We start from the raw sequence: 19320 nt of genomic DNA, 5'->3' as shown, positions 1-19320 counted from the left end.
GACTCCACGAGAAGAGCAAACCCGTCTGTGGCTATGAGTTTGATTCGAAAGCCTGAGTTTCAATTGCGTCGCTCTCGGTTCCCTCGGCTTTTGGCTATTTTGCAGCAGAACCACTGATTTCCTTCCTCGTTCCTAGTGAAGCGCTTCGGTTTGTGCCAAGGCAGAGAGTTCTTCCAGCGTGGGAAAACCTCTTCATTCCGAGTCCACTTCTTTCCTGATTAATTTTAAATTCAATTTCCAAGTTACCTCAGTCCTTTTCCTAAAATAGACCAGAGTTTGGGCTTAAACTATCTGAATGTTTGAGAACAAACTTGTAACATTTTTCCGAACTGGCAGGGACAGTTAAGGGGTTTGATTTTGGTTGGTTCAAAGTTCAAGTTCTCTCTCTAGCAAATAAGATATAAAATATAAGAAAGTGGATATCGGTGTCTAAAAGAAAAGGAAAAAAACCCAACGTGCTTGGGAAGGAGATCTGGCTGTTTGAAGCGCGTTATGTTGTTGGGAAGGCAACTGGGTTCGGAAGGAAAGTCAGCAAATCGGAGTGGAACTGGTGTTGCTGGGCTGCGCCGGGGCCGGGAGCGCGGGCGGCCCGCAGCCCGCCGGGTTTGGAGCAGGCGCTCCGGCATCGCCGGGCTGGAAGTTCTTGAGAAGGACCAGTCCATGGGCCACGGCTGGCTTATGCTGCTCGGAGGAGGGCTGTGGAGGCCACCGGTGAATTGCTGCTGGCTTTTTTTCCTCCCACGTGTAAAATTTGGATGAAGAGACCTTTAAATAATTTTTCCAGTGCTACTTTCTGCTTCTCTGCAGCATCTGGAGCTGTTGCGTATTAGCTAAGTCTGTCCTGTAAGGATCGCTTATTCGAAGTCTTGCCTGTGATGTTGCCCCACAAACACATTTGTGGGAAAGATTGACAACTACATTTCCCTACTAATCTCTTCGGCTTTGCTTGCACTTATAAAGGTGTCAGTAAATGCAATTTTAAACTCGGTTTTTCTTAGTGTTACAACACGGAGTTTAGAAATGAATTGGTCCCCGTTTTTGCGATAGGTACCTTCAGTCGCATTAAAGCTCACGGTTCGCTCCCCGCCACCCTGAAGATATCCGTTTTTCTTTCTGATAATGCCTGTTCCTTTTACCCGTGGCTCTTTTACTTACCAGCACCCCGCTAGCACCCAAGGCCAGCGGCGCGGTGTCTCCTCGGCGCGGTGCCGCCGTGCCGGGGAACGCCCCGTGCCGCCGTGGAGACTCTGGCCAGGGAAATTCCATCTCTTTTCATAAAGGAAGTTAGGATCCAGCTGATAAACCACTCGGCAAACGTATTCTGTGGCTCTACGGTATTGATCGTTCTTTTGAAAACAAACGCTGTGTTTTAGAGAAAAAGGTAGCCTGCAAAACTTGGTGAGCTCTCTGCGGCTTGGAGCGTGGTGAGCAGTGCTAAGAGAGCCTACCCGGCGCACCCATAAACCTAAAGAGGACCATCCTGGTTAAAGAGAGAAGATGTAAAAGAAAAAAAAAGCTATATGCATAAGCAACCAACCCAAATAAAAAAAAAAAATATGTATTTCTATGTGTTACAAGTAATTAAACAAATTTTCCCAGCGGTTGCCATTTCCTGGAGGCTTATAGTCCACGTCCTTAAATAAATCTGGGAGCTGAAACTCCCGGCTAACACAACAGCCAAAGACCAGGCAATCCGCAGCGCTTTGCAGCAACAGATGTGAAAAACCCAGGACTGCGATGTGGATAAATGACTTAATTCTTAAGAATTTAAAATGTAAAACGGACTTAATTGGATAAAAATAATCAATTGAATAGGTATCTGGTATTTATAAATGGAATGATATACAGTTCCTTAATTGCCCATAGTCTGAGTTTTCTTTAAATTGATTGTTTGCTTCTAGCTTGGGGAAAAAATGCCAGCTGGAATGCAGAGGGATTAAGTTTTATTTATTTTCCTTGCTAAGAGCCACATTGTGCAATTTAAAAGGAAATGTCCTTGAAAGATGGGTTCCTTTGTAAACTGTTTCAGCCCTTGTTTGTTTTCAGATGGAAATTAATTTCTCAAAGGCCCTCCGTGTTAGAAAGCGTGTGTTGATAAGTAAAGAAAAATGAAAAATTGTAACCTGCTAAGATACAACTTGTTTTCAAGATAAAAAAAAAAAAAAAAATCTTTGCATGCATGTGGTTGAGTTTCGGTATAGCTGATCTGGTCATCTTGCTGGAAAACAGGCTGGTACCGACCTTCATTTGCACAGGTGGTGGGAAACAGTGGGAGAAACTCAACCCCAACTGGTGAATAGGACTAGAATTCTTCATTATACCTTCATGTGCTTAAATATTATTCTTAAGTATTGATCTTCAGCACTGCGGGAGATGCCACCGAGTGCGTCAGCTCCTCCTTGAGCTCGATGGGTGCAGCTGGGGGGTTCTGGTCTCTGCCCGTTCCTGCGTCCAGCTGCGACGCGTGGCCGGGGGCCGGCGGAAGCGGTGGGAGGCGTTTGCACGACGGGGCCCGTGCAGCCGTTCCTCACCAGTTACAGCTGCCTGTAAGATGGATCTGGTGACTTCCAGGTCCTCTTTTTTTTTTTTTTTTTTTTTTTTTTCCTAAAGGTGTGGAGCTGGAGAGGATAATGAAAGGAAGCTGCAGGGTCACCTTTTCCCTTGGTGTGGGTGAGGAATATAAGCTGAGCTCTGAGGACAGCCTGGCCCTGGCGGCAGCGCTGGCTCTGGGGCGAGGTGCCGCTGGTGGGCTGCCGGCACCTTCTCCCCACGCTTGTTCGCAACAGAAGATACAGCTCTTACCCCGGTGGGGTTTTATTTGCTGGGTCTGTCTGTGCACCGATGGGTCCTGAGTTGTCCCCTTTGCTTCCAGGGACAAGCGGGCTCTGTACTGTGCGGTGCTTTGACGGGGGGAGCAGGCGGCGCGGGCTGCGGAAGGCTCCCGCTCCTCTGCTGCTGCTCTCCATCAGACGGTGGGATCAAACTTTTCCCTGGGCAGAAAACTGGCACTGAACCAGTGCTTCGCTCCTCCTGCGCATCCAACCCTTTAACACGTGTCCTAGAGACGTTCGGACCCTCGCGTACACATCTGGATGAAATTAAGCCCCCTGCTTAGACCTCGCCCCTCAGGGTCCCCTGCAACGGGACTCCAAGCTTCCCCAGCGCCCGGGGTTGCTTTCCAGAGGGTTCGCTTTTCTCCTTCTCCATTAGAGATGGAGAGGAGGGAGGCTGGGGAGGGGGCGGGAGGCCGGCAGCCCCCGCGGCGGCCACGGCGGGGCAGTGCCGGCTTTCCTCGGGGTTTTGCAAATTTAAATAGTTCCCGAGGAGTTTTACAGGGGGAAAAAAAAATAATACTAACAAATTCCACGTTTGAATTCACCAACTTAAACCCCCGAGCGAAGCTGCGCTCCAGCGCGCTCCCCGCCACGCCGATGCTCTGCGAATGGTTCGTGGCTGCAAAGTTTACTGGGAAAAATGGGATTTACGCTTCCAGGGGATCAGAGATCTGCGCTGACGCTGGGATCTTTCTTTCAGCCTGAAAGTCGTCTTTTTCCCCCCCTTTCCTAAACACCAGGCAGCATAGGCGACTCCGTTCTCAGTGACAAAGCAATTAGGTGCCACAAAGCAATTCCTTTTTTTGGAGCTTCTTACAGGTAAAGATTTATATGATAGAAATAACTTGATTGGGGTCGGGATTTCGGCTCCATATAACCCAAGGGTATTCTGAGGGTTGCTTGGACTCTGGTGAAATCCCACTGGGCGCCAACCCACGCTGGCCAGCTTCAGTGATGGCTTCAGGTATTTTTGCCTCTTCCCTTTGCAGGGGGTATAAAGCTGAGGTTTGCAAACACAGGCCTTTGTCAAATGTTCCAACGGGAGACCGCTCTTCGGCTCCTTGAACACAGTAGCTTCTGCCTTCTTGCATAAATATTTTAATTGCTAATTTGCTGGTCTCATTTAACACAGATTTGGCATTTATCATTTGAATTTAAACTTGTTAAAATTGACAATTTTCTTGGCTACCTATGTTAATAATTTAAAGGGAAAGCTCATTATTAAATTATTATGGGTAATTATTTTGTAACTAGTATGGAAATTGTCATTTCTGCAGCCTGAAAAGGTCCTAGAAGAAGTGCGTGCGGATCAATGCGGATCAAATCCCAGAAAGTGTAAAGATGCGCAGGAACAGAGTCTTCCGTATAAAATGTTAGGTAGCTGGGGAAAAATATTCAAATATTAGAATATAATTCTCTATACTTGCAACTCCAAAGCCTCGGAGACTGCTGAAGCGAAGTGGCGTGGTTGGAGGGTCGTAACAGCCTTAACCCTGGGGTTTGGTTCATTCTGGAGCTGTGGCTGGGGAGCTGGCGGGGCGGCACTTGGGCGAGCGAGCTTGCAGAGCTCGGCAGGAGGATTGTATGCGATAAGATGTTTTCTGTAGCTGTTTGTGTAGTACAGATGCTGTGGGTCTGCCGGACCCACAGTGCAGCACCCCACTGCCTTTTGCACGGCTAGTACCTGTTTGCCCAGCGCTTTCCTAGCCTGTCTGAGACTCCTGCAATAGGGAAAACAATTGTTTTGCCTTAATTTTTAATTTCCCACCTGGAAGGTGTTGAGTTCAAAAAAGCGACTACCCCAAGTATTAAGGTTTGAAGCCTTGTCCTGGGACGGAGCGAAGCACAGGCTTCGCTGTTTGCAGGGGCTGCGCGGTGCACGAAGCGAGCGCTAGCACGCAGGGAGCGGGGTCAGGGCTGCTGGGAGCAGCTGACGCTATCCCTGGGTGGCACCGATACTTTTTCCTTTGCAATATGATGTCAGGTGATGGTTAACGCTCTGGACTCCTCTGAGGCAGGACGTTTGTTGTCTCTGAGAAATGATACTGAAGTGTGATGAATAAAATTTGAACTTCCAGATATCGAAACCAAAGGCAAGCAAGGGGGGCAGATCGTTTCTGCGCACGCTGAAAAAGATGACTGTCAGTTCTGTTTTCGTTTGTCAGAGAATACGCTTCTTGGGGTGGCCTTTGCAGGCTGCAGTTTGGGATCTGTAACTCCAGCCTAGCACGCACCGTGCCTGCTGAAATGGTGGGCAGAGGTCGGCTGAGTCCCAGTCCGTCGCCATTTCCCGCGGTCAGGTAAATGCTATGGATTTCAGCGAGTCGATGCCGAGCTTTACTGGGCAGAAAAATTCCTGCTCCTGCCCTGTAAATAGTGCAGAGGAGCCTTTCCCTGCCTGCAGCACCAGACTTTCCAGCCCTGGTAGGTGCTGGCGCCGCAGTCGGTGCTCGGGTGTGTTTGCAGGTTGGGTGCACCCCCGCGCACCGGCCCCTGGCCCCCGCAGCCGCCTCCGTCGCTCGCACAGAAGCACTTGGCAGAAGCACATCGCGTTTTGGCGATGACATAGCCCTCATAGACGTAATTCCCTTAAAAAGGACGTTTTGAGGTGCAAGGCGTGTTACCGAGGTACGTGATGCCAGCACGGCCCCTCCAGCGATCCCCGCTTTCTCAGCATCCGGCCAGCGGTCTCCGCAGCTGGATTTAGCCCATAGCAAAAACGCGGAGAACAATGAGGTGCACAGTCCAGCCCCCTCCCCGCTCCCGCCAGATGGCCCTCACGCTTTTTTAATTTTACTCTAAATGGCTGGTAAATGCTCTGCAAGCACTTGGTGAGTTTACGAGGGATGCGAGTTTTCCCCGTCACTTTATTTTGGGAGCGTGCAGCGTGGATGCCTGAACGGTGCCAGCGCCCGTGGCGAGCACCCCCCGCCTTTCTCGGTGGTCCCCCTGTTTTCCCGGCTCTGTAGGTCGGGTCCTGAAGGCGAAGCGCCGAGGGGCGTCAGGAGGGTGCAGAGTGGGTGCTGGAAACGTGGCTAAACCGGACCTTGCACGCGGGTGTCGCGGACCGTGCCCGGCGTGCGCGCCTGGCCTGGCGCGGAGGCGGGCTGGGCTGCGAAGGGCGAGCGGCTGTTCCGTGCTCAGACCTCAGCCCCTCTGTCTTCGCCTGTCGGCAGCTGCCAAATTCCGCCAGCGATGCTTTACGCTCTTCGAGAGCAAGGGGCGATTTGGGAAGTACTGAATTGGGCCATAACTTATTTTCCTGTTGATCTCAAAAAAAATAAGAGAGGATATCTACAACTCCTTACCTTGACACTTGAGTTTCAACTTTATGGTAGTGTTATAATATCGAGAAATTCAAACAGAACTTTTCAGCTTGCAAAATTGTGAATTTCTGAGGTTTGGCACTAGTATAAACCAGTCCTTGATCCTGGATTTCCTGATGTTTGCATCTTCCCCCCTACGCCAGGATCATTTTCCCTTTGAGAACAATACCGGATTTGGCGCGCTCGTACTGTACTGTTACTGGAGTCTTTTAGTGCATTAATAGTAGATTTGTTTATGCACAGAAAGGTTCTGCCCAGCCATCGGTGCTGCGAGCTTTTCCATCTGCGTGCCCCCATCCTGACCTTCATCTACTGCAGGGCTGCGGAGGGCTTGTTCGCGCTCCAGCCTTGCAGGCTTTTCTATCGGGATTAGCTTTAAGGGGCTCGAGTTGTTGAAGGGTTTTTCTACTGATAAATGGATTGAGACCCGTATTTTAATCTCACGTCATCAAACATTCATCAGATACTCTTGGTCATTACTGACAGAGCCAGGTTTGAACTAGTGACCTAGCAGTAAAAGGTCCCATTAGCAATTTCCTTAAGCTGTCAAGTCATTGCATAACACAAATGAAATGCGATGGGTTTTTTTTTTTCCCCCCACAGGTAAAGGCAGTGGGTTTCTACCTAATTTTTATTTACTAATGACTGTGTTACCAAAAAGCTCTGTATTAAAGTCTTTGTACCCTCACGTAAGCCAGAAATAGGAAGAAACGGGAGGATGGGGTGCAGCACCCGAAGGCAGCCCCTCCGCGCAGGGCCGTCGCGCGGTCCGGCGGTGCCACGCCACCATCACCCGTTTCTTTCCGTGCCCGGCAGCGTGCCGCGGAGTCCCGGCGGCAAAGCCCGTCCCCGCCGTGCCAGGCGCAGCAGGGGCAGCCCGTGCCGAGGCCGATCCCGGCTGCGCGCGTCGCTCCCCGCAAGCGCTAAAAGCAGAGAGTGACAGGCGTTTAGAAAAGCTTCTTTGGCTCACGTCGCACCGCGCTGTTCTTTTACCAGCAATTTTTGTATCCAAGTTTGTTCTCTCTTTACAGAATCATTTGAAGAAATAACGTGTGAGGGGGGGAAAAAAAATTACCTCTGGCAGTCACGTTATAATGGCTCTTGTGCTGACAGCCCTTTGGGAACAGTGGCAGCAGCGGGGTAAGTATATATGACATCTTTGTAGTGATAAAGAAACAAATAAATGTTCCCATTAACACTCCATCAGGTCAACAGCTATTCCAGACCAACATGATGTTAGAGGAACCGGTTTGATTCATATCATCTAAGACACACTTCTCTTGCAACATATCTTGGGAAGGCACATAAAACAGAGGTCCTGCTCCGACCAGGTGGAGTCGTTAAAGAATCAGTGAACTTTTTACAAGTTGCTTGAAATGCCCTGGCTGGAATCCAGCCCCAGAGCTGTTGCTGTGTCTGTTTAACAGCTCCTTCATCGCACCATGACAATGACTCTGTTTCAGCGCCGGAGGAAGAAATGTCTCCGTTCGTCGTTTGTAACGCATTCTGGGGGGCTTCTGAAGGCTTCCGAAGCCCTGCCGTGAGATCGGTGGGATGCGAGCCTTACCCTAGCAATCCGCTCGGGAAGCACGAGCAGCAGTTGTGTATCATCCATAATGAATGCGTGTGCGTATGGAATGCAGATGGATGCCTGCTCGGACAGGCTACCCCTTTCCCGGGGAAGTCAGCGGGAGCCGGGCTGGTGTAAGGACTACGACGTCTCATTCCCTGCACAAATGCTGGGTAGTGAACAGCACCTTCCGAAAGATTTCCATTCAGGAGAGCGTTTAAGCACACGTTAGCTCTGCTGAAATGCAGACTTTAAAGCAGGTGCAGACTTTGTAACTAAGATGGGATACCCGGAGTTCCTCAGGAGCGTGATGCCGCCTTCCCACGTAATGGGCACCGGCCCGTTGTCTCCTTACCAGAACTTTTATTACTTTTTCTCGCAGGTTGATTATTTTTGAGAAAAGGCCCTAAGAAGGGGTGTGAGGAGTCCAGGTGGATGTCTTTGTTCTCCCTTGAGTCGCAGAGATCCCGGACAACGACAAAACCAAAGAAATCCCCCGTTCTGGATCACACAAAGCAGAGACTTGAACTTCGAGTTGTCCAAAGCTCTGGAAAGTACTTACAAAAGTGAGTACCTCGTTGTATCTTAAACTTCATTGCAACCAAAGCACCTCCATGCTATGCTCTGGCAAACTCTCGTTGGTCGAAGGTGTGCCTCTGGCTCCGGGCAAAACGTCTGAGCCCAAATGATGGACGCAGTTCTGCTTCTGCTGAAATCGTAACACCACCTGATGTTAACACGAATGCCAGAGAAAATAGGTTTCAAAATGGTCAGCACAAAAAGAGCAGCCAAATCCTGAGCAGTCAGGTCCTAGACATAGAGAACTTAACACTTGCTGACCCAGCAGGTTACGTGTCTCTCTTAAGAGCCTGAGATTTTGGACTGCACCCTTCAAAAGAGCTTGCGCACCTTTAAAGTCGAAATCCCAAGATGCGAAGTCCTCAGAGTTTATATCAGTGTTTAAAGGGAGATACAGATTCCTGAGTCACTTAAATACTTCCGATAATATTCAGTCTTGATTCAGCAAAGCGTGTGACAACTTCAGTAGATGTTTAAATCCATTCCATGTAATATGCTTAAACTCATCCTCGCAGAGGCAGGGACTGCGTGCCTCTGGGTTTCTCCTTTCCCTCTCAAATGGGAGACATGTACATCTCCCTGAAGCCAAGAGCCGTTGATTATATGTTTACATGCAATGTAAAAACGGGAGCAAGATTTTCTGTGATAAAATAACCATAATCTGTCCAGTGGCTGCCAGAATAAACAAATAAATATACCAGCTAACCTTAAATGTATTGCAAGCCTGTGTGAGCGCTGTAGGGACTGGAAAGCTGCAGCCGGCTCTGGCGTAGTGCGATTTCCACTGCTGTGCTGAAGGAAGAGGTTTCATCTGCCCTTATCGGTGAAAGCGGAGGGTGTTTGCCCTGTGCAGGGGCCGTTTGCCCTTTTGGGATGAGCGGGGCTGCCAGGAGGCTCCCACGATGCGTTAGGACCGGGAGGTTCTCGGGACAGAGCCATCCCCGCCCCTGTCGTGACACACCGTGGCCCAGGCAGCGCTGTGGGCCAGCTCCACCTGCCGCCCTGGTTGCCCCGGGCTAGAAGTAACGCTCCGACGGCTGAATTCACGGCTGGCCAAGACCCCGTGCCCTTGCCCACGAACGACGGTGCTACGGGCTGGGGGACCCCCCGAGTATTTGGGGTGACCCCCAGCCCCAGGCGGGCAACTCTGCCCTGCACCGCCCGCGCTCGGGATTAAATTTGCTGTCAGATGCGGGGACGCGGCTCCCCCGGGACCCCCCCATGGGGCAGGCGGGTGTCGGGGTGCCGGGGGGGGGGGGGGGCAGCTGCCCCCCAACGCCCCCCGCTGCCCCCCCGCCCCGGCGCTCCGCGCCCCCGCAGCCGCGCTGCCGGCGGGAGCGGCTCCCCCGCGCGGCCGCCAGGTGGCGCCGTGGCCACACGGCGCGGCGGCCCCCGGCACCGCGCCCCCCCCCGCGGCGGCACCGGGGGGGGCTCGGCTCCACCGGGGGGGGGGCACCGGTTGAGGGGGTCTCGCCTTCCCCCCCCGGCCCGTGAGAGCGGAGGTGGGGGTGCCGTCCCCTCTCCCCCCCCGTGCAGCACCGTGCGGGGCTCGCCCCGACGTAATCCCACAGCTCTGCGCCCCCCCCACGCCTGGAGAGTTGCCCTGGGGGGCTCCTGCCCCGGGCGGTAACGGGGGTGAGCTGAGATGGGGGGGGGCACCCCGTATCCCCCCCATCCTTCTCCTTCCGACGAACCGCCGGGAGCGGGTCCGCTCTGCCGGACTCTCGCTGCCGCCTGACAGCCCCAGGCACCCCGAGGGGTTCCCCCCCCAGGCACCCCGAGGGGTCCCCCCCCCTTTCCCCCCCCCCCCTTCCAGGCCAGGCGTTTCCCAAATGCTTCCCTCAATGCCCCGCTGCTTCCGACCCGCGGGGGTTAACCCTGCCCCGGGGGGGAGCCCCACCGCCCCATCCCGGCCGGGGGCATCCCGGGGGTCCCCAGTCCCCAAGGGGGAGGGGGGGGGCAGGAGGAGGAAAGGGCCTGGATGAAACCTTTCCATCTAGGTCGCCTGCTGCTGCTGCTTCATGGCAGTTGGGAAAAGTGGGGTCCTGTCATTCCCGCGGACAGACCCTCCGCCTGGTCCCGGGGGCACCCAGGCTCCTTCCTGCTGAGCAGGACACGCAGAGCATCGTATCCCAATCCACCGTCCTCTGAGCCTTTTTCTCCTCTTCTCCTTCTCCCCAGGAGCAAGCCAGGTGGGAGGAATAAAACACCCCAAGTAGCTGAACAGTGTCATCCTCTGCCAGGGTTGACAGTGGATTTATCTGTGGATGGAAAGGCTTTGGATCAAAACAGGCGCCTGTTGGCCGTGAGGAAAGTACTCGTGAAAAGCCTCTTTGCTGGGGAGGATAGGAGTGAAGTGTTCCCAAACCCTCGAGCCCCTTCCACCTCTGCATCACCAGAAAGCGCAGGTACGTGCTCAGCCCCCGAGTGCTCTGCTTTGGGTCCCACCTTGAGAGGGGAGGCTGCTTTCCCTCTCCCCCCATCAGCACCAGTCCGTTGTCCATCTGCCTTCTTCCGAGAAGGGCAGGAAGGAGCCCGGTCCCTTTGGGGGTGCCTCATCCAGCTGCAAAGGTCAGGGAGGAGGGAGCAGAAGGCTTTTCTCTCAGAAATTCCCATTTCCAACTGCTTCTTCCCTCCTTTTGGGGTCTGGGCAGAGGGAAGCGGGGCCTGACCAGTGCCGGGAGCCCGGGGCAGAGGGAGCGGGGACTGGAGGCAGGAGGAGGGAGTTGTCCTGGACAAACTCCAGGGCAGAGGCGAGAGGGGCCTTGGGCCCACTTGGAAACCGCCTCAGGGAAGGGGAGAGGCCTTTCCCCACGCAGGCGACGCCTGCGCTCCGGGACCTCCATCTCCAGCCTCGCAGGGCTCGTGTTTGTCCTCTGGAGTGAAGGCGGCCCCCTCGTTCAAAGGCCTCAAAACCAGTTGTTCCCCAGCAGCCCTGTTTTCTCCTATATAGAATGAGCAAGCCAGGGCCAGCCCTTTCTTTTTCCTTTCCCTTCCACCGGCATGCGGATCCCAGCGTTGCCCCATCCCCGCTATCCGTCACGAGCGGGGACGCTGCGCCCATGGCCCGCTCCTGTTTGTAAGCCGCTCTTGCCTGCGCTGCCAAGTTGCGGCTTTAGGGGCTTGCGTGGCCGTGGTAAAATCCACAGCTCAGCCGCGCGGCTCTCGCTCGCTTGGGGAGCAAAGCGTTTACTCGCCCCTGGGAGCAAATCGCAGCCTGCGAGTCTGTGTGTGTCTTATTCTGCACTGAGAGCGTTTACCTCGGGCTGGCAGGGAAGCCTCGCTGCAATGTGCCCGAGCTTCCCTCTGCAGCAAACCAGTTAAGCCCACCAAGGACCCCCCCGTGGCAGGCTGCGGAGTGTCCTCCAGCTCCGTTGGCCATGCTAAGGAAGGGACAAACCCAGCTTTCCCTATGAATACGCTCCGGCCTGATGCCGGCCGTGACGGCGGTACGCGTGCCGGAGCGGCTCTGCTGCAGTCGGTGGAGCGCGGTGGCTTTGGTCCAGGGACCAGACCAAGGCGCTGTGGAGAAAGTGAGTGCTAAAGGCAACTGGGAATTCTTTAAAATAACAGCCCCGGTACGCTGGGACTGGCCTCTGCGGGGATGGAGCACAGAAGTCCCCTCGCCGGCCACCAGCTTTTATTTCCTTTTTCTTTTTTTCTTTTTCTTTCCCAAAGTCCTGACTTTCTCACCCCCTCCTTGTTTCAGCTCTGCTTTTCTTTCACGCTCCCCCTGTGGGGGTCGAGTCAGCGTTTAACTCTTTCGGCCTTGTAGCAATTAGTTGGTGGCTTTGAGACTGCCCAGGTGGGGCATCTCCCCCAGCAGCAGCCCGCAGGAGCTCGCCTGCCTGTCGGGCACAGACACGCGCGTGTGCGTACGTGCGTGTGCGCAAGGGAGGAAAGCAGAGGAGAAGTTGTCGCTTGTCGCAGCGGGCTGTCGCTGCCCGGTGGAGGTGCCCTCAGACTGCTGCTGGGATGCTGTTCCCTTCGACACGCGGGAAAAGGCATGGAAACGGTCCCCCGATCCCCTGAACAGATTTGAAGGGTAAAATCTGCCAACTGCTCGGTATATTGATTCAAATGCATTATTCCTCCCTGGGCAGATCCCTGCCCTGGGAAAGGAGCAATCAGTGCAGGTGCAAATAGCTTTTAATTGCAAAGTGTATCTCACCATGGAGGCATTTAGGCTGGATATGATGCAAGTGATAGAGCAGCAGCCTGAAGAAGAGCAATAAGCCGGAGCGCTGCAGGGGCCAAACTACTCCTATGCGATACCTATGGCGTAAATATTCATGTACGGCTGTGTGTCTGTGCTCTTCCGCATATCCCTGAGATATGACACAGTAGGATTATGTGAAGATTCAAATATCATCTGCAGGGAATGCGAAAACTCGCTCTGTCTAACGGTTCCTATGCGAGACCGCAGCGCGCTTTGGCTGCGGATGCTCCGCGCGTGGACTCGCCTGGAGCCGAGGCTCGGGCGCGGTTTCTCCTTGCCAGCGAGGTGCTGGCAGCGGGCTCCGTGCCCGCTTTCGAGCCTGAGCGCTCCGGCCGAGGGTTCGCTGTTGCCCGTTGCACATACGGTGATGTACAGGTGGCTGGATGAGGGTCCTATGGAGTTGTCGGACTGCCTTAGGGTGCCTATGGAGCTGTATACCGGTGCCTATCCCGTGTTGTACCCGTGCTGCCTGTTCTCTGGGCCGGCTCCGGGGGTGTCCGGGGGCTCCGCGCAGCCCCCGGAGGGGGCGGGCAGCGGCCGCCCGGCCCCGCCATCCCCCGCCGCTCCCGGGGCAGCATCTGCCGCACCTCGGGGGGGGGATGGAGGGGCACGGGAGCCATTCGGGGGTAACCCAGACACTTCAGAGGGGTCCCTCCCCAAAGCGGGGTCGGGGGGTCCCCCTGGAGCCTCCGCGGGGTGCCATCGCCCTGGGAAGGGCGAGCAGCCCGGGATGGACCAGGGTTTGGTTTACTCTATGTGCAAACGCTGCGCACGCCGGTGTTTGGGGAGGGATAACCCAGGCAGCCGGCACTGCGAACTCCCTGCCGTGGCAAAAGCCCGCGGGGGAGGCGGGGGCCAGGCCCCGGGTCGGCCACGCAGCGGGGGGAAGGATGGGGGTTGCTGCGGGGAGCTGCGGGCACTGCGCCCGCCTCGCCGCCGCGCAGCCGGCCCGGCGCTTCCCCAGCGAGGGCAGGAATTGGTTTTATTATTATTATTTTCCCTAGGAAAAAAAAAAAAAAATCAGACTTCCTGGGGAAAAAAAAAAGAAAAATCGGACTTTCTCCGTGAACCGTCCTGTTGGGGAGTTGTGTGCCTTTGCCGCAAAGCAGCGCCCCGCTGCCCGGGAACGGGGCAGGAGCGGGAGCGACCGGGGGGGGTCCGCGGGGATTTGGGGCTTTGCAGCGGGGAAGTTGGCGCGACCCGGGGCGGGTCCGGCCCCACGCGTGTTTCCAGGGGGCACGGCCGGCGGGGCACCGGGGGTCGGCAGCCGGGGGCCGGGGAGGACCCGCCGGGGCGGCCCCGGGGGAGCGGGCAGGGCTCGGCCACCCCCGCAATTAGCGCTGCCGCTCGTCCGCGCCGGCGGTGCGGGAGCGGGGACGGCGGCGCGACCCTGCCGAGGGCTGGGGCGGGGGGGGGCGGGGGTGCTCCTCCGGGGGGGGGGGGGGCACGGACACGCGTGGGTGCCTGGCGCGGCCCCGGCCTCCTCGTTGATGAACAAAGGCGCGGTCGCGTTAATGCCCCCCCCCCCCCCCATCCCACACCGCGGGGGGGGGGGGAGGGCTTCGGGGCAACTTTCCCCCGAGCCGGCCGGGGCGTTTGGGCGGGGCTATGCTAATGAGGGTGGGCGTGGCCTCGCCCCCGCGGCGACGATTCGCGGGCGGCCATTGGCGAGGGGATGCGGGCGGGGGGTGGGGGGGGAGAGAGCGCGAGCGCGCGGTGACGCGATGCAAATGAGGGGGGCGTGGCGGCGGCGGCCCCGCCCCCCCCGCCCGCCGGGGCTGCGGGCTCGTGTTCGGCGGCGGGGACAGTCAAAGTGGCTCCCATAGGGAGAGACGGCGAGTCCGCCCCGGCGCTGCGGGAGAGGGAGGGGGCGCGGGCACCGGGAGCCCCAGGGTCTCCCTCCGTCCCTCCGTCCGTCCGTCCGTCCGTCCGCGCCCCTCTCGTTCCCTTCCCGGCGTGCGCCCGGCTCCGGCAACTCGCTTCCTGCGCGGCTGAAGGAGGGAGGAGAGAGCGCTTCGGCTGGGAGAGGAGAGAAGAAAGAGGGAGAAAAGAAAGAAAGAAAAGAGAGAGGGGAAAAAAAGGGGGGGGAAACTTGCCTCTCTTGTCACTGGAAAATGACACTTGATGTAGCAGAGCCTGCCGCAGCTCCCGTTCGTCCTATTGTTTCTTAAACTGCCATCTGAGATTTTTTTTTTCTATTTTTTTTTTTAAATTTTTAATTTTTTTTTTTTTTTTTTTTTTTTTTTTGCCTGCTGCCATCCGAGGGGTGTCTTCATACAAAAGGGACTTCAAGTACTCCTCCGGCTTGCGAGCGCTGCAACCAGCCCCCAGCACCCCGCCAGCCCCTCCAAGCACCCAAACAAACTGCACACGCAGCAAACAGCAGCAACAAAACCGGGCTCTGATTGCCTCTGGATTTTTTTTTTTTTTTTTTTTTTAATGTGCGTGCCTGTGTTTGCTTTCTCTGACTTGCTTTGATTCCAGAGATCAGCTGCAGAGAGAGAGAAAAAAAGAGAGAAAGAGAGAGAAAAAAGCGTATATAACAGTCCGCCTGGCGATTTTATCACTTTTTTTTTTTTTTTTTTTTGAGTAAAGAAGGAAGATTTGCGCTGTTGTTTCTGATTCATGTTTGGGATTCAGGAAAGCATCCAGCGGAGTGGGAGCAGCATGAAGGAGGAGCCCCTCGGCGCGGGGATGAACGCGGTGCGGACGTGGATGCAGGGAGCCGGCGTCCTGGACGCCAGCACGGCCGCTCAGAGGTAGGCAGGCTCCGCGCCCCGCTCCGCGCCCCGCTCCGCGCCCCGCTCCGCGCCCCGGGGCGCAGCCGCCGCCTGCAGCGCTGCTCCCCCGCGGGCAGCGCCTTTCCCCCCCGCACCAACCAAAAGCCGGCTCCGGAGCTCTGCTAACAGCAGTGAGTTTCGCGGAGATGTCGCCAGTTAAATATTTCTCCCCCTTGTCCCGTAGGAATGACTTTTTCTTAAATAATAATCGTAATAGTAAAGCAAGCGGCGAGTTTCGCTAGGAATAGGTGGGCTTAATCTCCCCAGCCCCTTGCGATCGCGCGGAGAAAGGACTTTTCAAAACTATGGTTGCTGCTGATTTAGTCCTAAGATCTCCGAATGACACTTTCCTCCTCCGATAAGCAGCGAGTTGTGCACCGATGTATCCAAAATATATTTCTCTACCTCGCTTTCTTATCCTCGCCAGAATCAGCAGCCTCCCTTCTTCCCCTCCGATAAGCAGGGAGTTTTGCAAAGCTTTCTCGAGGAGAAATTTAATTCGAAGCCCCTTTGTAAAACCACTGCCACTTATCTTAGGTTTTTTTTTTTTTTAAAGAAATCCCTTCAAACAGGAGGTGCGTTTGGCGAAGCTGCGCCCAGCCTCGCTCGCTTTCTTATTTCTCCTTCTCCCCGTCCTCTGCCCGGCGGAAAAAAAAAAACAACCAACAAAACAAACCAAAAAAACCCCCCAAAAACCCAAACCCCGGCTGATGCCGGATTCGCAGCCTGAGCCCTGGAGCCGGCATCAGCCAAGAAGTTCAATGTTGACATCTCCCGGTGTCTCCCACCTCGCCCCGCACCCCTCCCTTTGGAGCCCTCTAAGGAAGGGAAAGTTTCTGCAGGGACAACCCTGAAATATTTCAAGTTGTCTCCTCGGCTGCCGTCGCCGTGTTTACCCCCACGCCGGCCAGGGGAGGAAAGGTTCGCAGGACTGAAACTGAAAGATGAGGCACATGGGTGCTTGGGGTGACAGCTTCCAGCCCGGCCGGAGCGGCGGCAGGAGCGACGCGGGGCGGCGGGGCGGCGCGGCGGCGGGGCTGAGCGCCGTTCCCCCGCCATGCAGGGCCGGCTGCGGGCGGCCCCGGCCCCCGGGGAGGGCTGGTGGGTGCCGGGCTCGGGTCCCGGGGGTGGGGGCTGCTTGGTGGGATGGGGTCGGGTTTGTGCCGCTCTCCCCGCTCCCTGGGGTTTCGACGTGGCCGTGCCCAACACGGCTTTGCCCTGGCCCGGAGGGAAAAGCCCCGGGGCCACTCGGGGATGCTCAGCCCCGGGGGAGCCCAGCCGGGTCCCGGCGGGGGAAGGCAACGGGCCCGGGAGCCGGTTGGGGCGGGGGGGTGGGGGGAACGTGAGGCCGCGTCGTCGGGGCTGCCGCTAACCCGCGTCCTTCTGGTCCCAGCGGAGTTGGTCTGGCCCGGGCTCACTTCGAGAAGCAGCCTCCTTCCAACCTGAGGAAGTCCAACTTTTTCCACTTCGTCCTGGCTCTCTACGACCGGCAGGGGCAGCCCGTGGAAATCGAGCGCACCGCCTTCGTGGGCTTCGTGGAGAAGGAGAAGGTGAGTAGCCCCGCGCCCCGCGGGGGCTCGGCCGCCTCTCCCGGGCCCTCCCCGCTCCGCTCCCCCCGGCCGCCGCACCGGCTCGTCCCGGGAGCCACCGCCGCCTCCCGGGCTCCCCTCCTTCCCCCGGCCCGGAGGGCAGCCGGGGAGCGGGGCTGCGCTGGTCCCTCGCTGTGCCCGGGGCAGGGGAGGGGGCTGAGAGCTGCCCCGTCCAGCCCCGGGGGCACCCGGCGTGCGAGCGATGGAGAAGCTCCACATGATATTTTTTTTCTTTTTCCCTCCGGCCTCCCGTGTCCTCTTCGACTGCAGGAAGCCAACAGCGAAAAGACCAACAACGGGATCCACTACCGCCTGCAGCTGCTCTACAGCAATGGTAAGGGCTGGGAGCCCCCGGCGTCAGCCCGGCCGCCCTCCCGCCGCCTCCTCGGCTGGAAGCCCCACCAGAGGCCGGGCAGCCGCTGCCCCGGCTCCGCTCCGCTCCGCGCATCCCTGCGCTCGCTGCCTGCCGGGCCGGCCGGCCGCCCCGGCGGGTCCGAGCCCTCGGGCGGGGAGCCCCGGCGCGTTACCGCCGGCCGGCCCCGCTCCTCACCCCTCTGCCTTGTTTCAGGGATCAGGACGGAGCAGGATTTCTACGTTCGACTCATCGACTCCATGACCAAGCAGGTAGGTGCTGCGGGACGGCCGCGGAGGGGGGGGTGGGTCGGGGCGGGGGCGGCAGCCGTCGGGGCGGCCCCCGGGAGCCCGGCGGGGCGGCCCGCGGCGACGAAACCCGCCCCCGCGGCCAAGCCGGAGCGGCTCTGCCCCGGCGGGGGAAGGGGCGGCCGCGCTCCCCGCTCCGCACCCGCGCAACCGCGCCCGGCCCCCGCGCAGCGGCGGGGACCGCAGGGCCGAGCCGCGGGGAGCGACCCCGGCGGCGGGGCGGTGCGGGGGGGTCCCGCGGGACCCTGCCCGCCGCCGGGCTCGGGAGCTCCGGCAAATACCGGCGGCCCCTCCAGTCCGGGCTGGGGCTGGGTTCGCCGCTTAATTAATAAGAATTAACCTCCGGCCTCCCCCAGCCCGGCTCAAGCCGCGGCTCAGCCGCGGTGCCTGGGTTTCTCCGTCCTTTATTCGCGCCGCCGCCGGGTCCTTGGGTTAAAGGAGGAGCGAGCAAATCGTGGCACGTTTGCATGTCGCAATAGCCCCCGACACGCGGCGCGGGAGCGGCGGGCTCGGTGTCGGGCTGCCGGGCAGCAGAGCTGGCAGCGGATTAGCCCGCAGTTGAAGCTTGCCCTTAGCTTCCAAACAGAGTAAGAACGTCCGTGCCTACCTGGAAAAAATACTTTTCTGTCTGAAACCGGCATTTTTACTATCTGAACAAATCGATTCTCTCTTTTTTAAAAAAAATTATGACTCTAGCTTTTTCTTCTGCTTCTGTCAGGACATTTTTCTCTTATAATACGTTTCTTTTAAATAGTTAGGATGGCTTTTAAGCCTTTTTATCCTTAAGATATGTTTTTTCCCTCCTAATCTGTTTTACTTGTTAAAAAAAATTCTTAGATTTTATTTAGGAAAAACATTAAGCTTTTTTTTTTGTACCGATAGGAAAAGTCAGTCCCTGTATGTTGTCCGTAGGGAAAAAAAACTCTTGGCTTGTATTTGGGTTTCTATTCTACAGCAAAACATAAAGCTCTAAGGGCTGAGTTTGTTTTAGAAAACTCTCTTTGATGGTCCCAAAACATCTTTTCCTGCTATTGAAGACTGTCTTTCAACAGAAAAAAAAAAGGGGGGGGGGGGAGGAGAAAAAAGGGAACTTGGATGAATTTTACTAGAGAATCCACTATGCATCTGAGCTCTGTTAGACTGCACACTTCCAAACAGAGCCCATTCCCTGTAGGAATTAAAACAGCAGCGCCATATCCTTCTTCATAACAAATCTTGGAAAGCATTTGCTGTCATTCCTTGTTTTTCAGGGACAAATTGGTTGGTTTGTGTGAAAAGTAACAAAATCTTCCTGCTATAGGAACTCTTTTTAGTGCTTCTGGAGCTGATGTATTTCACTGTAGACCGAATGAGAGAGAGACTATCAATAAATATTATCTTTAAATAGCTTTCCTATCATTACGGAAATGCAAAAGCCTCTGTTCATAATCCTGGTGAAAACAGAGCCCTGAACTCATGTAGAGCAGCGGATTCAAAATAATTTTCTTAACAAAGGCATCTTGCATATGAAGAGTTCATCCTAAGGCACTGTTTGACCTCTTGGTCTCTCATTATTATCAACTCATCAGAGGGGCTTTGGAGAGAAAGGGGGAAAAAAAACCCCCGAGATACAGTTTATTTGTAAAACCTGCCATGTAGCTTTAAAGCACATTCACAATGAAGAAAAACAACAGAAAAAAAAGAAATCTGTCCGATTTCAGGAAGTCTTAGAAAAACAAAGTTAGTGCAAATCACAGATTTTTGGGGAAAGTGCAATGGAGTCG

The 19320-nt window shown here is 56.0% G+C and overlaps 1 protein-coding gene across 10 annotated transcripts in view; it reads left to right on the top strand.

Moving 5' to 3' along the window:
• Nucleotides 1-15153: 15153 nt before the first annotated feature.
• EBF1 (EBF transcription factor 1) overlaps nt 15154-19320 on the top strand; it is a gene marked incomplete at both ends in the record, with an annotated part of 282086 nt that continues 277919 nt past the window's right edge. For all 10 annotated transcript variants that reach the window (XM_082324547.1, XM_082324546.1, XM_082324545.1 and 7 more), the window contains 4 exons: nt 15154-15287; nt 16702-16858; nt 17168-17231; nt 17466-17521. In XM_082324547.1, coding sequence (XP_082180673.1) covers nt 15154-15287; nt 16702-16858; nt 17168-17231; nt 17466-17521 — 411 coding nt within the window. The remainder of the gene's footprint in view (nt 15288-16701; nt 16859-17167; nt 17232-17465; nt 17522-19320) is intronic.

This window comes from Platalea leucorodia (assembly GCF_965183815.1).
Source record: "Platalea leucorodia genome assembly, chromosome: 11".
In the NCBI taxonomy this organism is placed as follows: domain Eukaryota; kingdom Metazoa; phylum Chordata; class Aves; order Pelecaniformes; family Threskiornithidae; genus Platalea; species Platalea leucorodia.
The sequence above is the reverse complement of the archived record's forward strand: the minus strand, read 5'-3'. Positions and strand labels throughout refer to the sequence as shown.